The following is a 20,224-nucleotide window of genomic DNA, read 5'->3' as shown; positions in this document are numbered from 1 at the left end:
GCCGACGGCGTGCCAGAGGTTTGCCGTGCGGGCCGGCCCGTCCGCCGCCCGCCATGCGGCGGCTCCCGCTGCCGCTGCTGCTGGCCGGGCTGGCGCTGGCGCTGGGGCAGGGGCGGGAGCGGGAGCGGGAGCGGGAGCTGGAGCCGGAGCCGGGGGGGGAGCCGGGGCCGGCCGCCCCCTCGGGCGCGCAGTGCCTGGAGCACGACTGCTTCGCCGTGTTCTGGGCGGCGCGGCCGTTCGCGGAGGCCAGCGCGGTGTGCGAGCGCGGCGGCGGGCACCTGATGACTGTCCGCTCCACCGTGGCGGAGGACGCCATCGCGCTGCTGCTGCAGAGCCGCGGCGGGCGGCTGTGGCTGGGGCTGCGCCTGCCGTCCCCCCTGCCCTGCACCGAGCCGGCCCAGCGCCTGCGGGGCTTCCAGTGGGTGACGGGCGACCGCCGCACCGACTACTCCAACTGGGCGCCGTCGGGGCGGCGGTGCGGAGAGCGCTGCGTGACCGTGTCGCGGGATCTGCGCTGGGAGGAGAGGCGCTGCGAGGCGCCGGCCGACGGCTTCCTCTGCGAGTACAACTACGCGGCCAGCTGCGGCCGCCTGCCCCCCGCCGAGGGGCTGCCCGTCACCTACACAACCCCCTTCGGCGCCCGCGGCGGGGACTTCCTGGCGCTGCCGCCCCGCAGCGCGGCCATCGTGCCGGCCCTGGGGCTGGAGCTGCGCTGCGAGGAGGACGGGGAGGGCGGGGGGCCGCGCTGGAGCCGCGCCGAGCCCGGAGCCTGGCCCTGCCGCCTGGCCGCCGGGGGCTGCGAGGGGGCGTGCGGCGAGGAGGGCGGCCGGCCGCGCTGCTCCTGCCCCGACGGCAAGGTGCTGAGCCCCGACGGCCGCGGGTGCGGCTCGCCCTGCGCCGGCGCGCCCTGCCAGCATCACTGCGTCGTGGCCGGCGCCTCCTTCCTCTGCATGTGCGAGGCGGGCTACCGGCTGGCCGCCGACGGCAGCAGCTGCGAGGACATCGACGACTGCGCTGCCGTGCCCAGGCTGTGCGAGCAGGTCTGCGTCAACACCGAGGGCGGCTTCGAGTGCCATTGCCAGCGTGGCTACGAGATGGTGGAGGGGCACTGCCAGCCCCTCTCCCGCTGCTACGAGGCACCCTGCGAGCAGCAGTGCGAGGACGTGCCCGATGGCTACCGCTGCAGCTGCTTCCCGGGCTACGCCATCGACTCACAGAAGCCCACCCACTGCCTGCTGCACTGCAACCGCAGCCAGTGCCCGGCCCAGTGCGACCCACACACCCTGGCCTGCGAGTGCCCCGAAGGCTTCGTGCTGGACGACGATGCCAACAGCAGCGAGGTCTGCGTGGACATCGACGAGTGCGACATGAACTTCTGCGAGCACAACTGCACCAACCGCCCCGGCAGCTACGAGTGTCACTGCCACGCCGGCTACCGGCTCCACAGCCAGAACCACTGCGTCAAAATCCAGGAGGACGACAAGGAGGGAGCGTACTCTGGGGACGCTGCCGGGTCCGAACCCCCAGTGCCCATCCCCAGCCGGACCCCGCCGAAGGTGGAGCGCCTCCACCCTGGCGTGCTGGTGGGCATCTCTGTGGGCATCCTCTCCGCAGCCCTGGCTCTGCTGGCCCTGGGCTACCACCTGGCAAAGAAGCGCTGCAGGCCCCCTGCCACCATGGATTACAAGTGCAGTGGCCCCCACGAAAAGGAGATGGGACTCCAGCCGGTCACCTTGGGGTGTGCCGTCCCCAGCCAGAAATTGTAGGGAGAGCCATCAGGACGGAGGGGGGTGCGGATGGAACTGGGTAGCATTTACCTCCCCCCGCCCTCGTGTTTTTTTCAAATGAGAATTTGGGAAGCGCCGTGATCAGCCCCACTGCCGAGAACGCTCACTGCTTTGCAGCCGACTCTTGCAATACTCGTGCCAGAGAGCGGCGAAGGTGGAGGGCACGGAGCTCCCTGGCTGCTCCCTTTGCGGGTGGTGGGCATTCGGCGTTCCTTTTCTGAGACGGCGGGAGGGGCAGGGAGGGGCGAGCTTCAAGCACAAACTGTGAGTGTGTTGCAGGAGGGACGTCTCCGGCTGGAACGGGCTGCTTCAGTCCCCACCAAGCATGGGACCGAGTGGCTGCCCAGGACAGGAGGCTGCCGTCCCCGAGCCCCCTCCCCGGGCTGGGGGCATGCCGCTGCACTGGACGGGATGGCGAGGGACAGGGATGCTCCTGCTTTTGTATGGGCTTGGTTTAGTTTGTTTTTAAATTCGTGGGCGATGGAAGAAGGAGCAAAGATCTTGTGGTCGGCGCTCTGCCACACTCCTCTGCGCCCCTCTGCCTTGCCAGCAGAGCCCTGGGTTTTGTCCCTGTCCCCATCTTTTGCCTCTCATCTCTGGCAGCTGAGCACTTTTCACCTTAAATCGCTCGCTGGGGACCCTGCTGAGCATCACCGTGCGAGGGCTAAAATCCCTGATTTCTAGTCCTTCTTACTGTTTCGGGGCTTTTTTTCAGGGGCGCAGAGCTGAAACAGGAATACCAAGACTGCCAGCGTCATTTTTATCCGTGGTGGGAAAGGCCATTTGCAGTCCTGGCGAGCCTCATGCTCCCCACGCAATTTCTTCCGTGATTTTCTGCTACTGTTGGGTTAAACCCTTTGATTGCCTTTTTTTACAAACCCGCTTGACTGACCCCTCCTGTCCGCAGGGTTTTCTCCTGGTTTTTCCCTTAGTCGGGGCTGAGTCTAACCCATGTTGAGGCTCACGGCAAAACTTTCCCTGGTGCGCAGGATCCAGCCCGCTGCTTACTTTCCAGCCACACACTGGGGGGGGGGGGGCGGGGAGGAATAAGTCTGGAGAAGTATTTTGATGTGCTTTTCCAGCTCCATCGTTGGGTCGGGAGGCAAGGGGCAGCTCTGCAAAGGCAGCCTGTTGCCGGGGCGGGGGGTCCTGCTCCAGCAGCCGCCATGGGGTGAGGCCGGCAGCTGTTGGTGCGGGCACAGGGCGAGCGGCGCAGCGGGTGCTGACAGCTTTATGCCCGTGAAATATCGGCCTGCAGCAGCAGTTGGCTTTCCCACAGGAAGTTTTGCAAGCCTGGGGTCAGAGCTTGGGAGGGCTGGATGCTGCAGAGGGGCTGCGGAGCTCAGGGGGGTTGTGTCCCCCAGCCTTCCCCCCACTTGCATGCTGACTGAGCTTGCGATCACGCAGCGTTCATGCCCCCCCCACCCCAGAAGGACAGAGCTACGCTGCAGCCTCCAAGGAAAAGAAAAAGATATGCATTGTACGAACCGTAGCTTTCCTAATGTAAATGATTCCACCCACTGTTTTATACACCCGGCACATTTGTAAATATTTATTTATTGGAAATATACCCTACGCAATGCACAATCACATGGTGATTTTGTGTGTAGACCAATAAAGCTTTTACAGTCTGGTTTATAGAAAGCTGCTAATGAAATATTCTTTCTCCCTTTCCCCAAAACAAATGGTTTGCCTCACCGAGCATTGGCCCATCTCGCAGCCAGAGCTCCAGAAGTCACAAACCCTGCTGGAGCAAGATGAAAAAAAGAAAAAGGAAAAAAAAAAAAAAAAAAGGAAAAAGGAGTTGTGGGCTCTTAGTGGAGCATCAGGCTGAAAACACGCCCTGCCCATTATTTTGCCTGTGTGATTAAAATAGAAGGAATGAGCCATAAATAATGGAGGATAACAAGAATAACATTAAAAGGACCAAGTTAAAACCAAATAAGCTGGAAATGGCTAATTTAATGCTACCTCAGCATGACCAAGCCGGTAGAGCCCCGGGGCTGTTCCTCAGCTGAAGTTTCTATGGGTATGTGTTTCAAGTACCACTAGAGGTGATGTTTACCTGCGGCAAAGAGCGCGGGACTCTGTTCTCCTGGGTTTTCTTGTGGAAAATGCAGGTTTGGTCCTGTGTGTCCTAAAATCCCTTTGCCTGGGAATTTGTGGGGGAGGTTTATCGGTGGGACCAAAGTTTTTTCCTTTCCCCAGTAGCTGGAGGGAGGCTTGGGATGCCCTGGAGCCTGCCAAGGCTCAGGTTGCGGAGTCTCAAGCTCTCATCTCAGTTGCTCAGATCCTCCCTTTTTTTTTTTTTGTTACAGAAGAGGAACCCAAAGGGGTCAGGTTGATCCTGTGCTCTCCTCAACCTTCAGAGCTGGCGTCGAGGTCTGGTCTGGTGCTACCCCCTTGCTCTGCCATAGATGTAGCGGGGCTGATGGGCTTTCAGGCTGTACCCCGTCTTTCAGAGCATGTCTCAGGGATGGAACGGGCAGCTTGTGTTTTATTATCCCAGAGGGGCACGTGCCCCGTGGCTAGTTGCCCTTCACCAACACATTTTGAAATCCTCACCATCCCTGATCCCAGCGGAGGCTCCTGGGTGCCGAAGGTAATGGCAATAGTTACTCAGCCAATGTAATTAACTGTGTCACAGGCCAGTCTTATGGCTTTTTATTTTGTTGAGCTGCAACAGCACAAGTGGGGACTGGCGGTGCGGGGCATGGTGGCGTGTCCCCTCTTCCTCCAGGGTCCCCTTTGCCCATGCCGGGTGGAGATGCCCACGGGGACTGGTGAGGTGTGAGGGCACGCTAGAAGGCAGTGGTCTTTGTGAGGAGGGGTCCGGGCTTGCAGCAGGGCTCAGGGTGCACGGGCTCCTGCTGGCAGGGCAGGGGTGGGCAGACGCAGCCCTTGCCCTTGTCGTCCCCCCGGGGAGCGGCACAGTAGTCAAGGGGTTCTTCCTCCTCCTCTTCCTCCTCAGCAGCCCCCTCCCCAGTGTGGCAGCAGCAGAGGCTGGCGTCGAGGCAGCGGCGCAGCACGCCGTGGAAGGAGTGCCGGAAATTTTCGGAGAGGAAACCATAGAGGATGGGGTTGGCGCAGCTGTTGGAGTAGCTGAGGATGAGGGAGGCATTGTTGACGGTGGCATCCAGGCGGCCGGGCAGCAGAAGGTTGACCAGCTGCACCACGTAGAAGGGCATCCAGCAGACCACAAACATGGCAACCACCATCAGCACCAGGCGCGTCAGCTTGCCCTCAGAGCGCCGGCGCTGCTGCCAGCCCACCCGTTGCGCCACCGCCCGCATCTTGCCCACAATCAGCAGGTAGCACAGCCCCATGGCCAACACTGGCAGCAAGAAGCCCAGCAAGGTGGTGTAGACCACAAAAGCTGCCGACCAGGCTGGGCTTGGCCACAGGAGGTTGCAGGCCACGGCCTGGCCGTCGCGGGTGGTTGCTGTACCGGCGAAGATGGGGATGGGCGAAGCCACCAGCAAGGAGAGGAGCCACACGCCGCCATTGACCATCTTGGCCACCCGAGGACGGCGGTAGGTGGCTGCCCGCAGTGGGTGCACCACCGCGATGTAGCGGTCCAGGCTGAGGACGGTCAAACAGAAGACGCTGGTGAACATGTTGAGCCCATCAACGCCCAGAACGGTGCGGCACAGGGCCCGGCCGAAGGGCCAGTGGTGCAGGGCGGCTGATGTGGCCACAAAGGGGATGCTGAGCATGAAGAGTTCATCGGCAATGGCCAGGTTGAGCAGGTAGATGTTGGTGGCTGTCTTCATCTTGGCATAGCGCAGGATGACGAAGATCACCAGGGAGTTGCCCAGCAGCCCCAGCAGGCACACCAGGGCGTAGATGCACTGGATCACCACCATGCCTGCTATCTCGCCCGCCTTGCCGCCCCACTCCGCCTGCCCCTGCTGCCAGCCAGCTTCTCCCGTGGCCGTGCTGGTGTTGGGGGGCACCTCGGAGGCAGCCCAGCTGGATACGGTCCAGAGGGGCACGCCGGCCGCCTGGGCCCCTGCCGGCAGCTGCTCGGTGTCGGCGTTCATGCTGGGAGGTGGTCCATGGACGGGACACCACCGGGGATGGGGGCCAGCCTGCAGGCAAGGGCACAGGCAGAGGGAGAAGGGGATGAGAACTGCGCCGCACAGCAGGTGCAAAGCATGTCCCCTGCCTTCCCCCTTGGATTGTAGCCCCCCTGCTCCCTCCATCAACCCTGCGCCCTCCCCAGGCGTCTTCCCCTCAGGGCAGCAGCGTTGCCCGCTCAGGACAGAGCACTCAGGCTCTTCGGGGTCTTAGGGGCTGCGGTGTGGGGTGCCGTGCGTGTGGGCACCTCGGCCGTGCGGCCTGGGAATCTGCCGCCAGCCGCTGTAACGCACTGCTACAAACCCCAGGGGGTCCATTAACCCCTGTGGGGAATGAACAGAAGGAGGAGGTGAGCTGGACATATTTTACCTCTCGGTCCTCCAGGGACTGACAGAGCCTCCCTCCTCCCTCCCGGGGGGCGGCGGGCAGTGCTGGGAGCTGCTCCGGTGGGATCCACGGCAGGCTGTTGGCAATGCAAAGTCCTGCTTGACCCGAATTAGATGACCAGAAGGACTCGGACCTTTTAAAGAAAAAGACAGACCGCACTTGCCGGGCGGGAATACAGGCTGCTCTGCCTTCCCCCATCACCTACGCCACGCAAATCAGCTTCCCCGTGACAAACAAAGAGACACAACGCAAGCTGCTGGTTTAGCTCTCCGCTTCCCGATGGAAAATCACGCAGCGGACGTACCCGGAACGCTTCTCCCTCCGGTGCGCAGTGCTGGGCTGGCTGTGCCCCCGGCGGGGGGACGCAGCATCCTCCGGGGCTCCGCCACGCTCAGCCGGCGCTGCGGCGGGCGGGATGCGGCAGCCCGGGAGGCGCGGCGGGGCGGGAGGGATGGGGTCCCCCGCGCACCCCGCCTGCGCATCCCCTCGCACCGGCGGGTCCCTGCGGGGGCCGCCGGGGTGTCCCCGCCCGGGCCAGGCAGGAGATGGAGGCAGGTTGCCCTGGTGACTGCCAGCAGCCCGCCCCCTGCGCTCGCTCCCGCATCCCTCCCGCGCATCCCCGCATCCCTCCCGCGCATCCCTGCTTTCCCCCTGCCCAGCCCTTCCCTACCGAGCCCCCATCCCACCCACTGCGAGGCAGAGGGGTGCAGGCAGAAAACCCCCGGCTGGCTGGTGGTCCCCGCTTTGGTGGCGGGAGAGAAGCATCTTGCAGCACCAGGCCTCAGAAACTTGGGGACCAAGAGGCGGTGGGGCCCGAGCCTGGCCCCAAAATTGGTTGTGCACTGCAAATATCGCCCCACATTGAAGCCCACACCGAATTTCATGGTGCAACGAGTAAAAAGGGGCAGAGATTGCATCTTGAATTCTGGGTTTTTTTGGTTTTGGGTTGGTTTTTTTAATCGACTGTTGTATTTCTTTTTTTTTTTTTTTTGGTTGGTTGGTTGGTTTGGTTTGGGGTTTGGTTTTTTTGTGTTTTTTGTTGTTGGTTTTTGGGGTTTTTTTTGGTGAAAGGGATCAAGGACATATTCATGCCAAGAAATCCCAACCGCTCAGCTGAGTGACAGCCCAGGTCTGGGGCGGGGAGGACCATAGTCATCGGCTGTGGGGCTGGGGCTTTCCTGCGGGCGCAGCCCTAACCCCACCCTCCCAGCCTGTAGCCATCAAGGGATGGAGCAAAGGACCCTCTCAGCACCCGCCTCTCGTGTTCCCAGGTCACGGCCTCGGGTGAGCGCCCGTGGGTCGGGGAGGTTTTGGGAAGTCGGGGTGGAGCTGGGGGCTGCCCGCGAGCTGCCCGCATCAGCTCATTCATGCGTGGAGGGGTTCTGACCACAGGGGTAGGAACACAGATCAGCGCTTATGTTGTGCTATATTATATTACTGAGAACAGGCTCAATGTGCCTGGGAAAGCAGGTGCAGTTTTCTTCTTGGTGCTTAAATATACAACCATAGTTAATTGCGCAGCTGGCAAGGAGGTTTTGGCTATGACATCCCGGCTTAGTGTGGTGGACATGGAGAAGCACAGAGCATGCCGGTACCCGGAGCTGCAGGGACTGTGGCACTGGGAACAGAGCACCCCATCTCCACACACCGCTCCCCCCTCACCTCCGTGGGGTGTTTTGCTGGGGGGAAGATGAGGCTCCAGCCCGCTGCGATGGCACAGAAGTTCCCAGTGTCGGTGGCTGCTGGGCTGGGCAGGGGGCCCAGGAGGGGCACGGTGCTCCGGGGGTTCCTGTTGCAGCCGGCGACCGGAAAATGTGTAATAAAACAATGAAACCGTCTGCAGGTTACATCGGCCCCTTCCACCACCCAGGAGCAACAGGAAACTTTTAAATGCTTTTTTACTGTAAGGGAGGAAAGTCCTTCACAGCAAGCAGGACTTTTGCCCGCATTGTGCTCCTGGTACTAGTCGTTGGAACAGCTTTGGGTGGGGAGGACCAGGGCACTAAAAGCTTTGTGTGGGAAGAACCAGGGGCGAATAGCAGCTTTGGCTGCCAGGGAACATTTTGTGGAGCCTCCTTGTAGGTGGCTGAGGATGCCCTGACACGGGGCGGTTTGTTAGGGCCCTGGGAGGCACCGCTCCAGCAGCTTGGGAGCAGCTCTCTGTCTTGAGGGCCTTTCCTAGGGAGTCCTACCCCCAGTGCTTGTGAAAGATGAGTTTTTTCTAAGCCAAAATGCTCCCCGTGGCTGGAAGGATGAACAGCAGTAATGGCTTTAAACCCCCTCCTGGTGCTGCCCTCCGTGCTGAGCTAACCAGCCTTTACCCTCCCTCCTGCCTTCCAAACCTCACTGAGCCAAGAAATTTGAGGTGAGAGACTCATCCCCAAGAATTTTGATTGAACTGCCTAGGAAGAAAAATCAACATGTCTTTTCATCAAGAAATAAGCTCTCCAGATGGTTAATTTTAAAATAAACCAAGTCATTCCCTCCGCCCGAGATAGCATCGAGTGCTATTCAAATAGGTTAAAAAAAAAAAAACCAACCAAACAAAAAACCAACCCTACCTGCTGCACCCGCAGCCTGCAATAGCAATAATTGCCTTTGCCAGGTGAGGTCTGAAGCCATCCCTCACCAGTTTATTGCAAACACGACAGGCTGGCACACGGGCGCGTTCCTCGGGTGCCAAGTGCCCACCCAGCGGCTGTGCCAGCCTGCCCCTCACCCGGGGGCTACCCCTTTCCCGGGGGCGCAGGCTGAGGGGCTTAGGGCATGCGATGCTCACGCTGGCAGAGCTACTTGCCACGCTGGGCGGCTTGGCGTTTGCAAACCCAAGCCTCACCCTGCCCTGCCGGTTCTGCCAGCAAAAGGCAGCTGGTGCTGGCTGGTTTTTTTCTGGTGGCAAGAAAAAACATCCACCTTGAAATATGTCCAAAAGAGTTAAAAACAGCCAATGAAAATGTCTTGTTCCTCTCTGATCAAAATGAAAACCCAATGAAATATACTGCTGGGCAGAACAGACTGTGGGGTGTTTTTTTTCCCCCCTCTAGGCCATTTTTATTTTTAAATCTTTTCCTAAAAAAGGAAACGTAGTTTCAAAATGGAACAGGTGAAATATTCCAATTGGAAAATGTCTGAAAAATATACTTCAGCATGACCCCCCGCTATGACCCCACGGTGCAAAGGTGGTCTGCAGCCCATGCCAGGCTCTGCAGCACAGGGGAAAGCTCACCCCGGGGTGCTGCTGGGGAGGGGGGGGGGGTTGCGGGGTGCTGCCGGTAGGTGTGCCCAGCGGGAATGTACACGTGGGCAGTGACGCAAGGCTGCATCAGATTAGCCCCATTTCCATACCTCAGTCTGGTGCAAATGCTCCTCCTGATGAGGAAGGTATCAGTTCCTTCAGCTAACAGTCCCCATGGCTGAGCATCTCGTTAGTACCAGTTTACCCCCATGAGAAGCAGAGGCACGCCGAAGGCTCTGCAGGGCTCCGCCACCCCGGGGGGCTGCTCCCTGCGGGCTGGGTGCTGCGGGCACCAGCAGCTCCACGGGTCACTGTACCATCACAAAGCACAACCACTTTGTCAGCATCCAGGAGCTGCTTCCTCAGCTAAAAATAGGCTAATCCCTGCAGTAAGAGCTGAATTAATATAAAAACGACACCGCCGAATGTGCATTTTCTGCGTTCTTAGGCTTTCAAGCTCGAATATAAAACCTGAACATCTTCGCTTTGCAGCCTTTATATACATTCCCCTCTGGTTTTAGTTATGCAGAAGCTATAAACCTTTGCAATCCAAAACCTCCACCAGGATATTGTGCAGTTGTGAAGGAGGAGAAGGAAATCAGCCTCAAACGCCTGACCCTGCTTGTCCGACTTCAGTTCTAGTGTTATGAAATTAATGGCCACATCAGTTCATTAAATAAAGGCGATCTCCTGAGAGGGCTGCTCGGCAGAAAACCCGACGCCACCTTCGAGTCCAGCAGCTGCCTCCAAGCACGTGGCCTGCTGAGGGCCTGTGGCACCCTAACGCAATAACAGCATTGTGGCAGAAGGGAAAACATGTCTAAAATACCCTACTATTTAAGGAATTACAATTAAATTTCAAGTAGAAAATTTTCAATTAATTTCACAATTTCCATTTTTAAAAAAAAAATCACAAAATGAGGTAATACCGATGCCACTGGAGCAGAATAGTCAAGTGCAGAAGGAAGAGAGATGTAAAATGGATTAAATCATTTAATAGGGTGGTTGGGTTTTGCTGCTTCCAGTTTCGTGCGAGAGCAGCCATCGCACTGCACATGCCACCCTTCCCCCTAGACAAATATGCATAATCTTCAATTATTACTTCCAAAAAGAGTTGACAGAAAATGAGTTGAAACCAATTAAATTCAAGTAGAGGTTCTGGGCGTCTGGTTGCCCAATGGTGCAGCGTAACACAAGTTTCCTCCTGAAAACCTCCGGCTCTTATGGAGAAGATGCGAGATGCTTCATGGCCATGTTGTGAGAACCAGCAGCTCAAGGCAGCACCAGAAAAACTTGAGTTTATCCCCAGCTTCAAAGTCTGTGCAGCAGGAGTGTCCCCCACTGCCCCTTGTAGTCAGGGGGGACCCCCAGGTGTTTGAAATTTGCCATTTTAAGTGGTATTATTGTCACATTTTTCCCCAGAAAACTCTGTCTTACAATTAGCTAAATGAAATGCAAGTGCTTACCCTGGAGGGTGGCACTCCAAAAAAACGACCGGAGAGCTGGGCACCCCCTTGACACTGCTTTCCGTGGCTGGGGACCCCCCGACGCCCAGCTCCGTCAGTGTGCAGCATGGAGAGCCTCTGGGTACTGGGGAGCAAGGAGGGGAGCATGCCCCTGGCATCGGGCCGGGTTCAGACGTCTCCTGGCACATCACCGTGTGGCAAGGGGCACCCTGCTTAGGTGGGGGTTTAAAGGCAACAGGTGAATAAAATAATCCCGCAACATCGGGGTTTCTGCCTGTGTCTGAGTTTTTCTGCGCATGCTTTCCTCAAGCAAAGTAAAAGCAATGGAGGGGGGGGGGGGGCGAGGAAAGGGAATTTGCACCAGGTTCTGTCCTGAAAACCTTTATGGCCGTGTTTCTCACACTTAAAAAATGTTCACTGAAAAATTCAGCCCAGCTCCATTGCCAGGGATCAGAACACAACGTGCTACGGGCGCTTCGCCCCCCTGCAGCGTGCGGCCGATCCATTCCTACGGATGTTAAAACACCCAAAACCAAACCCCGTCTTTTAGGCAGATGACAACAGGGTTTGTGGAGATGCGGCCAGTTTCTGTAGGGCTCAGGATTTCCTGGCGGAGCACATACATCGTTTGTCACGGGCGGGGACACCCCAGCTTTGGGGGCTTGGCGAGCGGGCCCGTGTCCTGGGGGAGCCCCAGGGGAGCCCGGCAGGGCTGGAGGGGACGGCCTCTCTCCCGCCTCCTCCTTCATAACGCAGGTGACAGCAAACGTCTCACACGTCCCCTGACAGCTTTTGCATTTTCATTACGAATCCTTTGCTTGCAGCGATCGCACCGCAAACCCAGAGCTTCTGCAAAGCAAGCACAGCCTCCCCAGTGCGTGGAAGCCTCCCGCCCCCGGGAGATCCCCCAGCCCTTGCTGGTTTACTCACTGAACGTATTCTGTGAGTTGCCTTCCTGGCCTCTGGGTGTGTCACCCCCCAGGCAGGGGCCACTGGGTTGCAAAGCCAGATCCCAGCCCCTGGCATCGCTTTCGAGGGATGCCGTGCGGAGCAACGTCTGACGCCAGCAGGGAAGGGAGCGCTGTTAGGGCCCCCCAAACCCACCTCATTTCCCAGACACAGCAAGTAGGACTGATTCTTGACACCGTTATTTTGGTACCCCCAGAGGTGGCCCCTTGCACTCCGTGCCGTGGGGAGGTGATATCCCTTGGGGGGTGACATCCCCACCACGCTTTCCATCGTGCCGCGAGCTGCCTGCAACACTTGGGTGCATCGAGCAGGGAAGGGCAGACCCCGGGAGGGTGAGGGGTGTTGCAAGAGCTTTTTGGATGCGTTTGTCTGCGTCGGATGGATCAGCAGCAGGTGAGTGACAGCTGACCCGCTCCCAGGAGGATGGAGGTTTTGGCTTTTACGGATGGAGCCAGGTCTTAGCCCACGGGTCCGCAGGCAGCACGCAGAGCTTTAGCTCCAGCCTTCCCAGCAAGGCAACAGGGTCCCAGCTGTCTGCCAGGATAACCCAGAGGGGAGCAGTGGGAGAACGAGACTGCTGGAGCAATGCAGCACCCCAGGGCACCTCTTTGAGGCTGGGGACACATCAAGGGCAGGGGGGGGAGTGGCTGGAAAGCCAACCCAGGCCCTGCCTGGTTGTTTGGGCAGCACTGAACCCCATCTCCCAGCAGCCGCTGGCAGCAGGCAGGCGCCCGAGCGGGCGATGCTGTGGGAGCAACCAGGCAGGAAGATGCGTGGTGGGGGCTACTGGTGTGTAAAGTCTTGGGGAGCACCCGGGTAGGGTCCCCCCCGTCCCAAAAGCTGCAAGATGACAGACGCTGCATCCTGCCTGTGTTGGCAGCAGAAGGGACCAATAGCATCGCTCCCAGCTCCCCCGGTCCTGGGAGAGCTGGCCTCTGCAGCCAGAAAAGGATCTCCACTGCTTTTTTCCCTGGGTTATCGCAGGAAATCTGGCCGGGGGCACACGTGGAAGGTTTATCCCTAGCACACAGGCATGAAAGGGAGGTTTTGCCTGATCCATGCGGGCAGTGCCGGCTGGGAGGTGGGTGCTGGGGGTGCCCTGCCTGAGGGCAGCACGCTTAGTGTGCACCTGCTTTCCTGCCCCAGCATCTGCACTGAAAACATCGTCAGGATATTATCTTACCATCCAGATATTATCTTAATTACAGCTTGTGGTGGTGAGGAGCCCTGAATCTTGTTTCAGTGCGGCTTCTGGTTTAAACAACTGCTTGAGTGAGGTACCAAAAGGAAATCCAGCGCTTTCTAATGATGGCTGTTCACTGCTTAGAGCAAAAATGCAGAGGAAAAGCCCCTTTTTCAGGAAAAGAAGTGTCTTTTGCTCTGAAAAAGCCTTCTTTTCATACGAGGTGGGGCGTCTGAAAAGAAAAGTTACTGAAAGTACCTTTGCCTGTTGATGCCCCTGAGTTTGGCACGGGGAGCGGGGAGGAAACCAGCGTCACTCTGGCCACGAGCGATGTGACGGCCTGGCAGGAGTGAGCGGAGGGGGACAGGGAGCCTGGACTGCAGAGGATGTTATTCCATGTAGGGGAGGGAGGCCTCCATCGGCTTTTTAGGGGGGGGAAGAAAAAAAAAAAAAGAAAAGAAAAGAAAAACTTATTTTCCTGATATTGTTTTGCGCCTCTAAAGGAAATTCCAGCACTGGGAACCTTCAGGGAAACAATGAGCGGGGCTGGGGGCAAAGGTGGGCTGCCCCAGGTTGGTGTGGTCCTCCTGCAGCCGGGGCAGGTTCCCGCACCCCCACCCCAGCCCTTTTGGGCACAGTCAGGGGTTCTGCAGGACCCCCACCCTATGGCAGGTGGGGAGCGGGTGGCACCCTGTGCCCGCACCCGCACAGAGCCATGCTGCCAGCATCCCGCTGCCCGCAGCCCACGCTGGATGGGGGCCTGTTTTTTGCTTTGCAGTTTCCTGCAACCTTGCTTTTCCAGAAGAACACCCAAATTCCAGAGCAAGCATGGCGTGTTGGGACACTCCCTGGCTTTTCATGCGCTGGAGAAGTCTTTTTTTCAGAGGGGCCAATACTTCAGCCTCATTGCAAGTGCTTCTGCTGTAGGGGGCTGACCGAGCACATCCATAATCACTGCACTTTTTACTGGGACGTGGATTTTAGGAGAAAATTATTACATATATTTTTATATATATATAAAAATATCTAAAAGTATATATATATAATAAAGAAAATATTATTTTCTCTCCGCTCCTTCCCTGAAATAACAAAGACAGCTTTAATTTTCAATGCTATGAGTTTCCTGGAGAGCACAGCTCTCCCCTCTCTTAGCATCGGCAACACTCTGCATCCCTGTGGATGAAGCCATGCTTGCTTAGGGATGCTTTAGCCCAGGCAACTGATAGTATCGCTGGAGAAAAGCAATGGGGTCCTGAGCCCGGGTGACCTGAGCGAGATGGAATTCCCCTTGGATCCCACAGCTCCCCTCATCCACGGTGTGTGAATGGCATCCCACCCCACGAACAGGGGGCTGCTGCATTTTGCAGGGGGTTTGAGCACTCTGGTTGCAGCAGCTGTGGTAATTCAGCATCGTGGAGGTGGCTGCTGGTATGCAGGGGTCTTCTCCATTGCGGTGGCCACGGCTGATGTGTTGGGGTGTAATTGTTAATGACGTTGGGTCCATTAGCGCTGAGGTCCGTGGGCTGGATGCAGACATGCCCCACTACTCCCCATCCTTGATAGGTTTGGTCATACGTGTTGGAAAGACGTTTCTCCCTTCCTCTGGTCTCCCCGCTGGGTTTCCCTTCCCTCTGCTGAGACACGAGTGTTAAGTTCCCAGCTTAGCAAAACAGCGCTGGGTGTCAAATGCTTCATTTCAGGTTTTTGTGAGGAGCCAACTCATTTACAAATCACCAGCTGGAAGTTATTAGGCCCTTAAAACAAAATAAATTACTACAAAATTGTGCCTCCCTGCAGTTGCTCTGCAATTAATTTGTGCTGAGTGCTGAAGCCAGCTAAACCCCGGCCCACCGGCTTCCCTCTGCCCCTCCGGTGCCGCTGTGTGCTCAGGGAAGGGCAATGAGGTGGGGGTGTGGGGGCACATTGGGATTTGGGGTGCCCAGTTCTCCATCGATGCTGGGTCCACCTAACGCTGCTTTATTCCCTGCTAAGAAGCAGTGTGCTTTAGGGAGCAGCGAGGACTTGCTGGTAGGAAAAATAAGTGTAAAAAAATGTGGGGAAATAGGCTAAAGATATTGAATATTTATTTGGTTATTTTTTATCTTTCACGTTTAAAGAGACTGAAGCTGATTTGCTCCCTGGAGCTGCAGCTTGTGCATCCCAGGGGGTGCGCAGGTGCGTGGCCAGGTTCTGCACCTCCACCTGGCGCGGCCACAGCTCCTATCAGAGCCACTGGAATACAGTGATAGCAGCACGAGCGCTGTCACTTCGCCCAGCCGATGCCATCCGGTGACACGTGGCAGCCGGAGGTGGGGTGTTCTGGGACAGGTGTATGCTGTATGGTCACTCTTTTGCTCTTTCTCAGGGCCAGGCAAGCTTTGGCACACGCTGGGATGCGCGCCCACAGTGCTAGAGCACCTCTCCAGGGCTCATCCTGGCCCCGTGACGAAGATGTCTCCCAGGCAATGACATTGTGGGTTTGGTCCCTTCTGCACCCTGCAGAGCCAGGTTGAGCCCTCGCTTTTCCGTACACACTCCAGATTGCTTTTTGTTATCCTTTCCCGTGAAGACTACCTCCACCATCATCTGGGAGTCCCCTCCACCAGCCCAGGACCACAAATCCCCAGCGGTGCAGGGAGCAGCAGTGCCTTGCACCAGAGCTGTTTTCACGCTAGAGAAGGCATGCCCCTCGCTGTGTGCATCCTGGCTCCGCAGAGCCACGTTCCCCCTTGCCTTCGCCTGCTGGCCCCTGGCTGCCCAGTGCCTGCCCCCTCCCTCCCCTGCTTCTGCAGGGATGTCATTTTACAAATAACAGCAACTGAAAAAAATAAGGACCTTCTTCTGCTGAGAAAGCTGGGGATTTCCTCCGCCAAGCTCTGCTTCCCTTGCTGTCCTGAACGGAGTCTGACCTTCCCCACAAGCACCATCAGCTGCCACGGCTGGTTCAGAACATCTTGGTACCACCCTGAGGCTTCTCTTTAAAGCGATGCTCTGCATCTGGGTGCTATGTTAAGGGGGAGAGGATGCTCACCATCACTTTTTGCTGTGAAGTGGTGCCGGACCATCGAACGCAGCATGGCTGGAGCCGTGGCTCCCATCCCCTGCTGCCGGTGAGGAGCCGGAGCTGTGGGTTAATTCATCATTTTCTGGTAGAGCCGAGGGACCATTTGTCCTTTCCCTGAATTGGCTGGGAATGAGTTTGTCTGGGGAGCCCTGAAGATGTTTCCTAACATTGGGAAAAGTCCCTGAAATAAGTAGCCAGGGAAAAGACCCCAGAATAACTGCCTTGGTACCAGCCTCTGCCACAGCATCTTTCAGTGGGTTCCCCAGCCCGAGCAGCCCCCACTCCTCCCCACCCAGAGGGGCTTGTGCCTGAGGTCAGGAGCCAGGAGCTTCTCCTCTCCTGCCAGTCGCCCGCCAGCACCCTGGCTTTGCCCCCTAGCACGGCAAGAACATGGGAGGCTCATGGGGGTCTGCCAGAGCAGGCGGTCCCAGGCTAACGCTGTGCCCTGTGAAAAGCCTCAATGTCCAGGTCGTTCCATGTTCCTTGGCATCCAAGTGCCGCCAGGATCCAGATTTCACTAATCATTTACTGTTGGCCAACACACACATTTTTTAAATGAATAAAATGTTCACAAAAGTATTTCCTAGAACTGTCCCTGTTGTGCCCGTGTCCTCATCCTTCCCGTGTTTTCCTCAGCAGCGGATCCAATTTCTTTCTTTTCATGCTGAGTTTGCTCAGAATTCCAAAGAAATAAAGAAGCCCCAGTGATTTTTATGACCTCATCCTGAAACGCTAATTTGGACAGACGGCTTGGGTTCATTTTAACACCCCTCCAGCTCGGAGGAATTAAGTGAATGCACCTTTGCCCTGCCTGCCTGTCCATCTCCGTCAGAGCTGGGGGGGGGCACAGAAAATCACATCCCCTCTTTCAGGTGGGGGATCACAGCCTGCCATCCCCATGCCGGGCCCTGAAGGGGGGCTCTGCAGGGGCTGCAAACCCATTTTCTCCCTCTCAGAACAAAACCCAGATCATCCCCACAGCCACAGTCTGTGGGCGAAGAGTTTGAACCTAAGGGTAGCAGAAAAGCAGCATGAGTTATTTTGTGTCAAAAAAAAAAAAAAAAAGGAAGAAGAAAAAAACCCACCACCACCACCCCCTGCTTGTATTTCAGATATCTGACAGCATTTATGCCTTCCCAGCCAAACTAGAAAGAAAATAAACCCAGGGTTCAATGACTGAAAAAATGCTTGGTTTGCTAAACAGGGCAAAGTACCTTCCTCTTGCTGGAGGGAACTGGACAGGACCCAGGGCAGCCCTCCCTCCCAAAGAGCTTCAGTTATCAAAAAGCCTGAAAAATTTCAGCTGAATCAGAACAGTTCCTGGCAGTCAGAGAGGTTTCTCATAAGTAAAACATCCTGGTGCTAGCACGTCGCATCGGCTCCACTGCCAGCGCAGTTCATGGGACCAAGATGTGACACCTTCCGCCCCCCATCACATCCCCTCCTCCTTTCTGCCCTCCCCCCAGGGGAGCACGCTGCTGCAGGATGGGGATGCTGAGCCCCCTGCAGGGGCAGCCCCCTGCCACCACCCCCCTTCACAGCCCCCCACAGCCAGCACACCTCCTTCACATATTATTGTAGCCCATCGGCGAGGGGAATAACCTGCTGTAGGGTCTCCCTCTATACCGCTGCCTCTAGCAACGCTGAAGAATTGACTCAGTTCTTCCTAAGTCACAAGAATTAAGGATTTGGGAGGTTGTGGGGGTTTTTTTTAGCTATTACAGCATGATGATACTATTATTAGGATCACGATTTGGCAGGGAGAAGAAAATCTGTGCCCATTCTACAGTGCTTTGAATACTTCTGCTTTCTACTGTCATAGAAAAATCCTTAAGCTTCATCTTTGAACTCCCTCCAAACCATGCTCGGCACGCTGCCCCCCGGGAGCTGCCCCCTGTGTGCAGCCCCCAACCAGCTTAGAGCCTGCGTCGGTGCCAGGGGAAAGCTGGCTTTGCTCGCAGGGGCTGCGTGCATCCCTGTGGGCACAGCGATGCTGTGTGTCCCAGAGGAGCCACGGACCTTGGGATCACCACTTTGGGGTTTTTAAGATCTACAGCACCCAGCATTCGTAGGAAACCTCTAAGTCAACAAATGGCAAGGAAGCAGTCCCGGGTGTTAAGCAGTATATGGCTTTCCCTCTGGCCCAGCATTAGGAAATGGCTGGTTTAGCTTTCCTCAGCCTGTGTTTGCCCCCGCATCCCTTTGTGGGGTAGGTCCCCTGCCCCAGTACCTGCTAGTCACAGACCTACATTACTCCCCTGCCAGGGCTGGACCCCAAATTCACAGCCGAGGGGTCAGCCCCAGGTGGGAAAAGAACTAGGGAGGCATTGGATGTTGAGGGCACAGCTGGGGATTAAGTAATGGCTAAATGAGGATCACTCAGGTGTTTTTTGTCACGGTGAACTCCCATTTAAAGGGTGCAGAGGATCCCTTTTTGGTGGAGGTAAGTACTGGCAGGGGTGTGGGGGGGGGGGGGGGGTCCTTGGTAGGGTGGAGGGAAGCTGGGTGGACTTTTTGCTGTTATAAGTCTCAGCTGGCTGGGCTCAGTGTGCCCAGGGAGCAGCTGCAGCTGGCACAGGTTATCTTGCTGCTCCTTGGCTTATGGCTCAGGCTGCTTTGGGCGATCCTGGGAGGGCAGGGACCTGATGGGCTGCCTGGGGATGGTGCACTGGGAGTGTGGTGGGTGCTGTGTGGAAAAGCTGCTGGGTCCTCCTGTCCTCAGCTTGCTGCAGTGTGTCTGAGGTGCTGGCTTGCTTTGTTCTGTGTTTGCCCCCGTGGCTTCTGCTGCAGACCTCTGGAGGGCTGTGTTGCCTGTGCTATGAAGTGTGGGCCTGGGGGCTCTGCTCTGTTGCAGAGAAATCCTGCATGACCTTGGAGAAATCCCAAGGCTAGGGTCCTCTTTTCTAGCAGGAGGCAGGATCTGGTCTTTGCTTTACTTCATGTAGGCATACTGCTGCTGAAGCTGTTGTAATGAAGCCCCTTTGCTTTCTGCCAGCTGCAACTATGGCTCTTGTCTCATACCTGCCCTTGGCAGAGCTGGGAGTCTCCCAAAGCTGCTTTTCCACCCTCTGCATGATAAACACTGGGGATGGGACTGTGCTCTCCCTTCCTCCAAAGCAGCTGGGGAATGCAGGGCCCAAGCAAAAGTGGCTTCACCTTGCCATGATGTTGCTTTTGTTGCTGACCTGGTATTTCACAGGCAGAGGAAAAATGTTTTCAGAGTGGAAATGAAGGTCTCCTACAGACAACTGCTGCCGTGCTACGATCCTGTGTCTTCTCTCCAAAGCCTGCTGTGTTCCCTGTGACTGTGCCAGACAGCAAGGGTGCTGAGTAGAGCCACATGGCTGATGAAGTGAGGGGAGAGATGCAGCAACTGCTGCTCGTGCTTCTTGTTGTGTTTAATCCCTGGCACGGGAACTACCGCCTGTCTGCTATGTGCGGACTGCTGCTGCGAATCCTGCCTAGGGTCTGCTGATGGGCCCTGCTAAGCCAGGTTTGCTAAGGCAGCTAACCGACCTTTGCTGCCTGCTTGCGTGGTCCCCAGGGCTGGTGACAAACCGGAGACAAAGCCTTAGTTGGCACCCAGCGCTTGCAAAGCGAGCGCGGTGCTGCTCCCCTTGTCAGGTCAACCCTCTGTGCCAGGCGGCTGCAACGGCTTTAGACGCAGCTTTTTGTCAGCCTGAGCCGGGGGCGGGGGGGCGGGCAGCTTCGCGGCTCCCTGGCCCCTCCGCGTCCCCACGCCTGGATCTCCCGGTGCGCGGGGGCTGCGGGCGGCGGAGCCGTTGCGCACGCAGCCGCCCGCAGCCCCCCGCCTGGCGCCGAGCGCGGCGCTCTGCTGCCCCCTGCTGGCCCGGCCCGGCTGCGGGGCGCCCGCGGGGGGCGCCGGGGGGGCGCTGGGGACGCAGCCGGGCTGCCGAGGGCTCTTCCCCTGTGCCGTAACCACAAGCGCGGCTGCTGCGCGTTGTCGGGCCGCAGGGCTGCACCCCGCAGCGCCCGCACAGCTGCGAAGGGCTCCAGCCCACCGCTGGGTTTGGTGCTGCGCAGTTATTTTAT

General features: G+C 57.5%; 2 protein-coding genes across 3 annotated transcripts; one reads left to right on the top strand and one right to left on the bottom strand.

Annotated features, from left to right (window-relative positions):
- Positions 1-53: 53 nt before the first annotated feature.
- THBD (thrombomodulin) lies at positions 54-3,431 on the top strand (the record flags this gene model as incomplete). The annotated part of the gene is made up of 1 exon (XM_080408135.1): positions 54-3,431. One exon carries the CDS (start codon positions 54-56, stop codon positions 1,764-1,766), a length of 1,713 nt encoding a protein of 570 aa, XP_080264261.1. The 3' UTR covers positions 1,767-3,431.
- Positions 3,432-3,654: 223 nt separating this feature from the next.
- On the bottom strand, positions 3,655-19,868 carry SSTR4 (somatostatin receptor 4). 2 transcript variants are annotated; one of them, XM_080408137.1, is made up of 3 exons: positions 6,559-6,920; positions 6,237-6,387; positions 3,655-5,878 (listed from the first exon to the last, which is right to left on the bottom strand). In XM_080408137.1, exon 3 carries the CDS (start codon positions 5,828-5,830, stop codon positions 4,589-4,591), a length of 1,242 nt encoding a protein of 413 aa, XP_080264263.1. In that variant the 5' UTR covers positions 5,831-5,878; positions 6,237-6,387; positions 6,559-6,920; the 3' UTR covers positions 3,655-4,588. The 2 variants fall into 2 exon arrangements, with proteins under 2 accessions (XP_080264263.1, XP_080264262.1); XM_080408136.1 differs by having other exon boundaries at positions 3,655-6,387; positions 6,559-19,868.
- Positions 19,869-20,224: the final 356 nt, after the last annotated feature.

This window comes from Falco punctatus, assembly GCF_963210335.1.
Source record: "Falco punctatus genome assembly, chromosome: 12".
In the NCBI taxonomy this organism is placed as follows: Eukaryota; Metazoa; Chordata; class Aves; order Falconiformes; family Falconidae; genus Falco; species Falco punctatus.
The sequence above is the reverse complement of the archived record's forward strand: the minus strand, read 5'-3'. Positions and strand labels throughout refer to the sequence as shown.

Bases quoted from the DNA above. Each gene is read 5' to 3' on its own strand.
- SSTR4 (XM_080408136.1), bottom strand. From the start codon at position 5,992: ATGGAGGGAGCAGGGGGGCTACAATCCAAGGGGGAAGGCAGGGGACAT.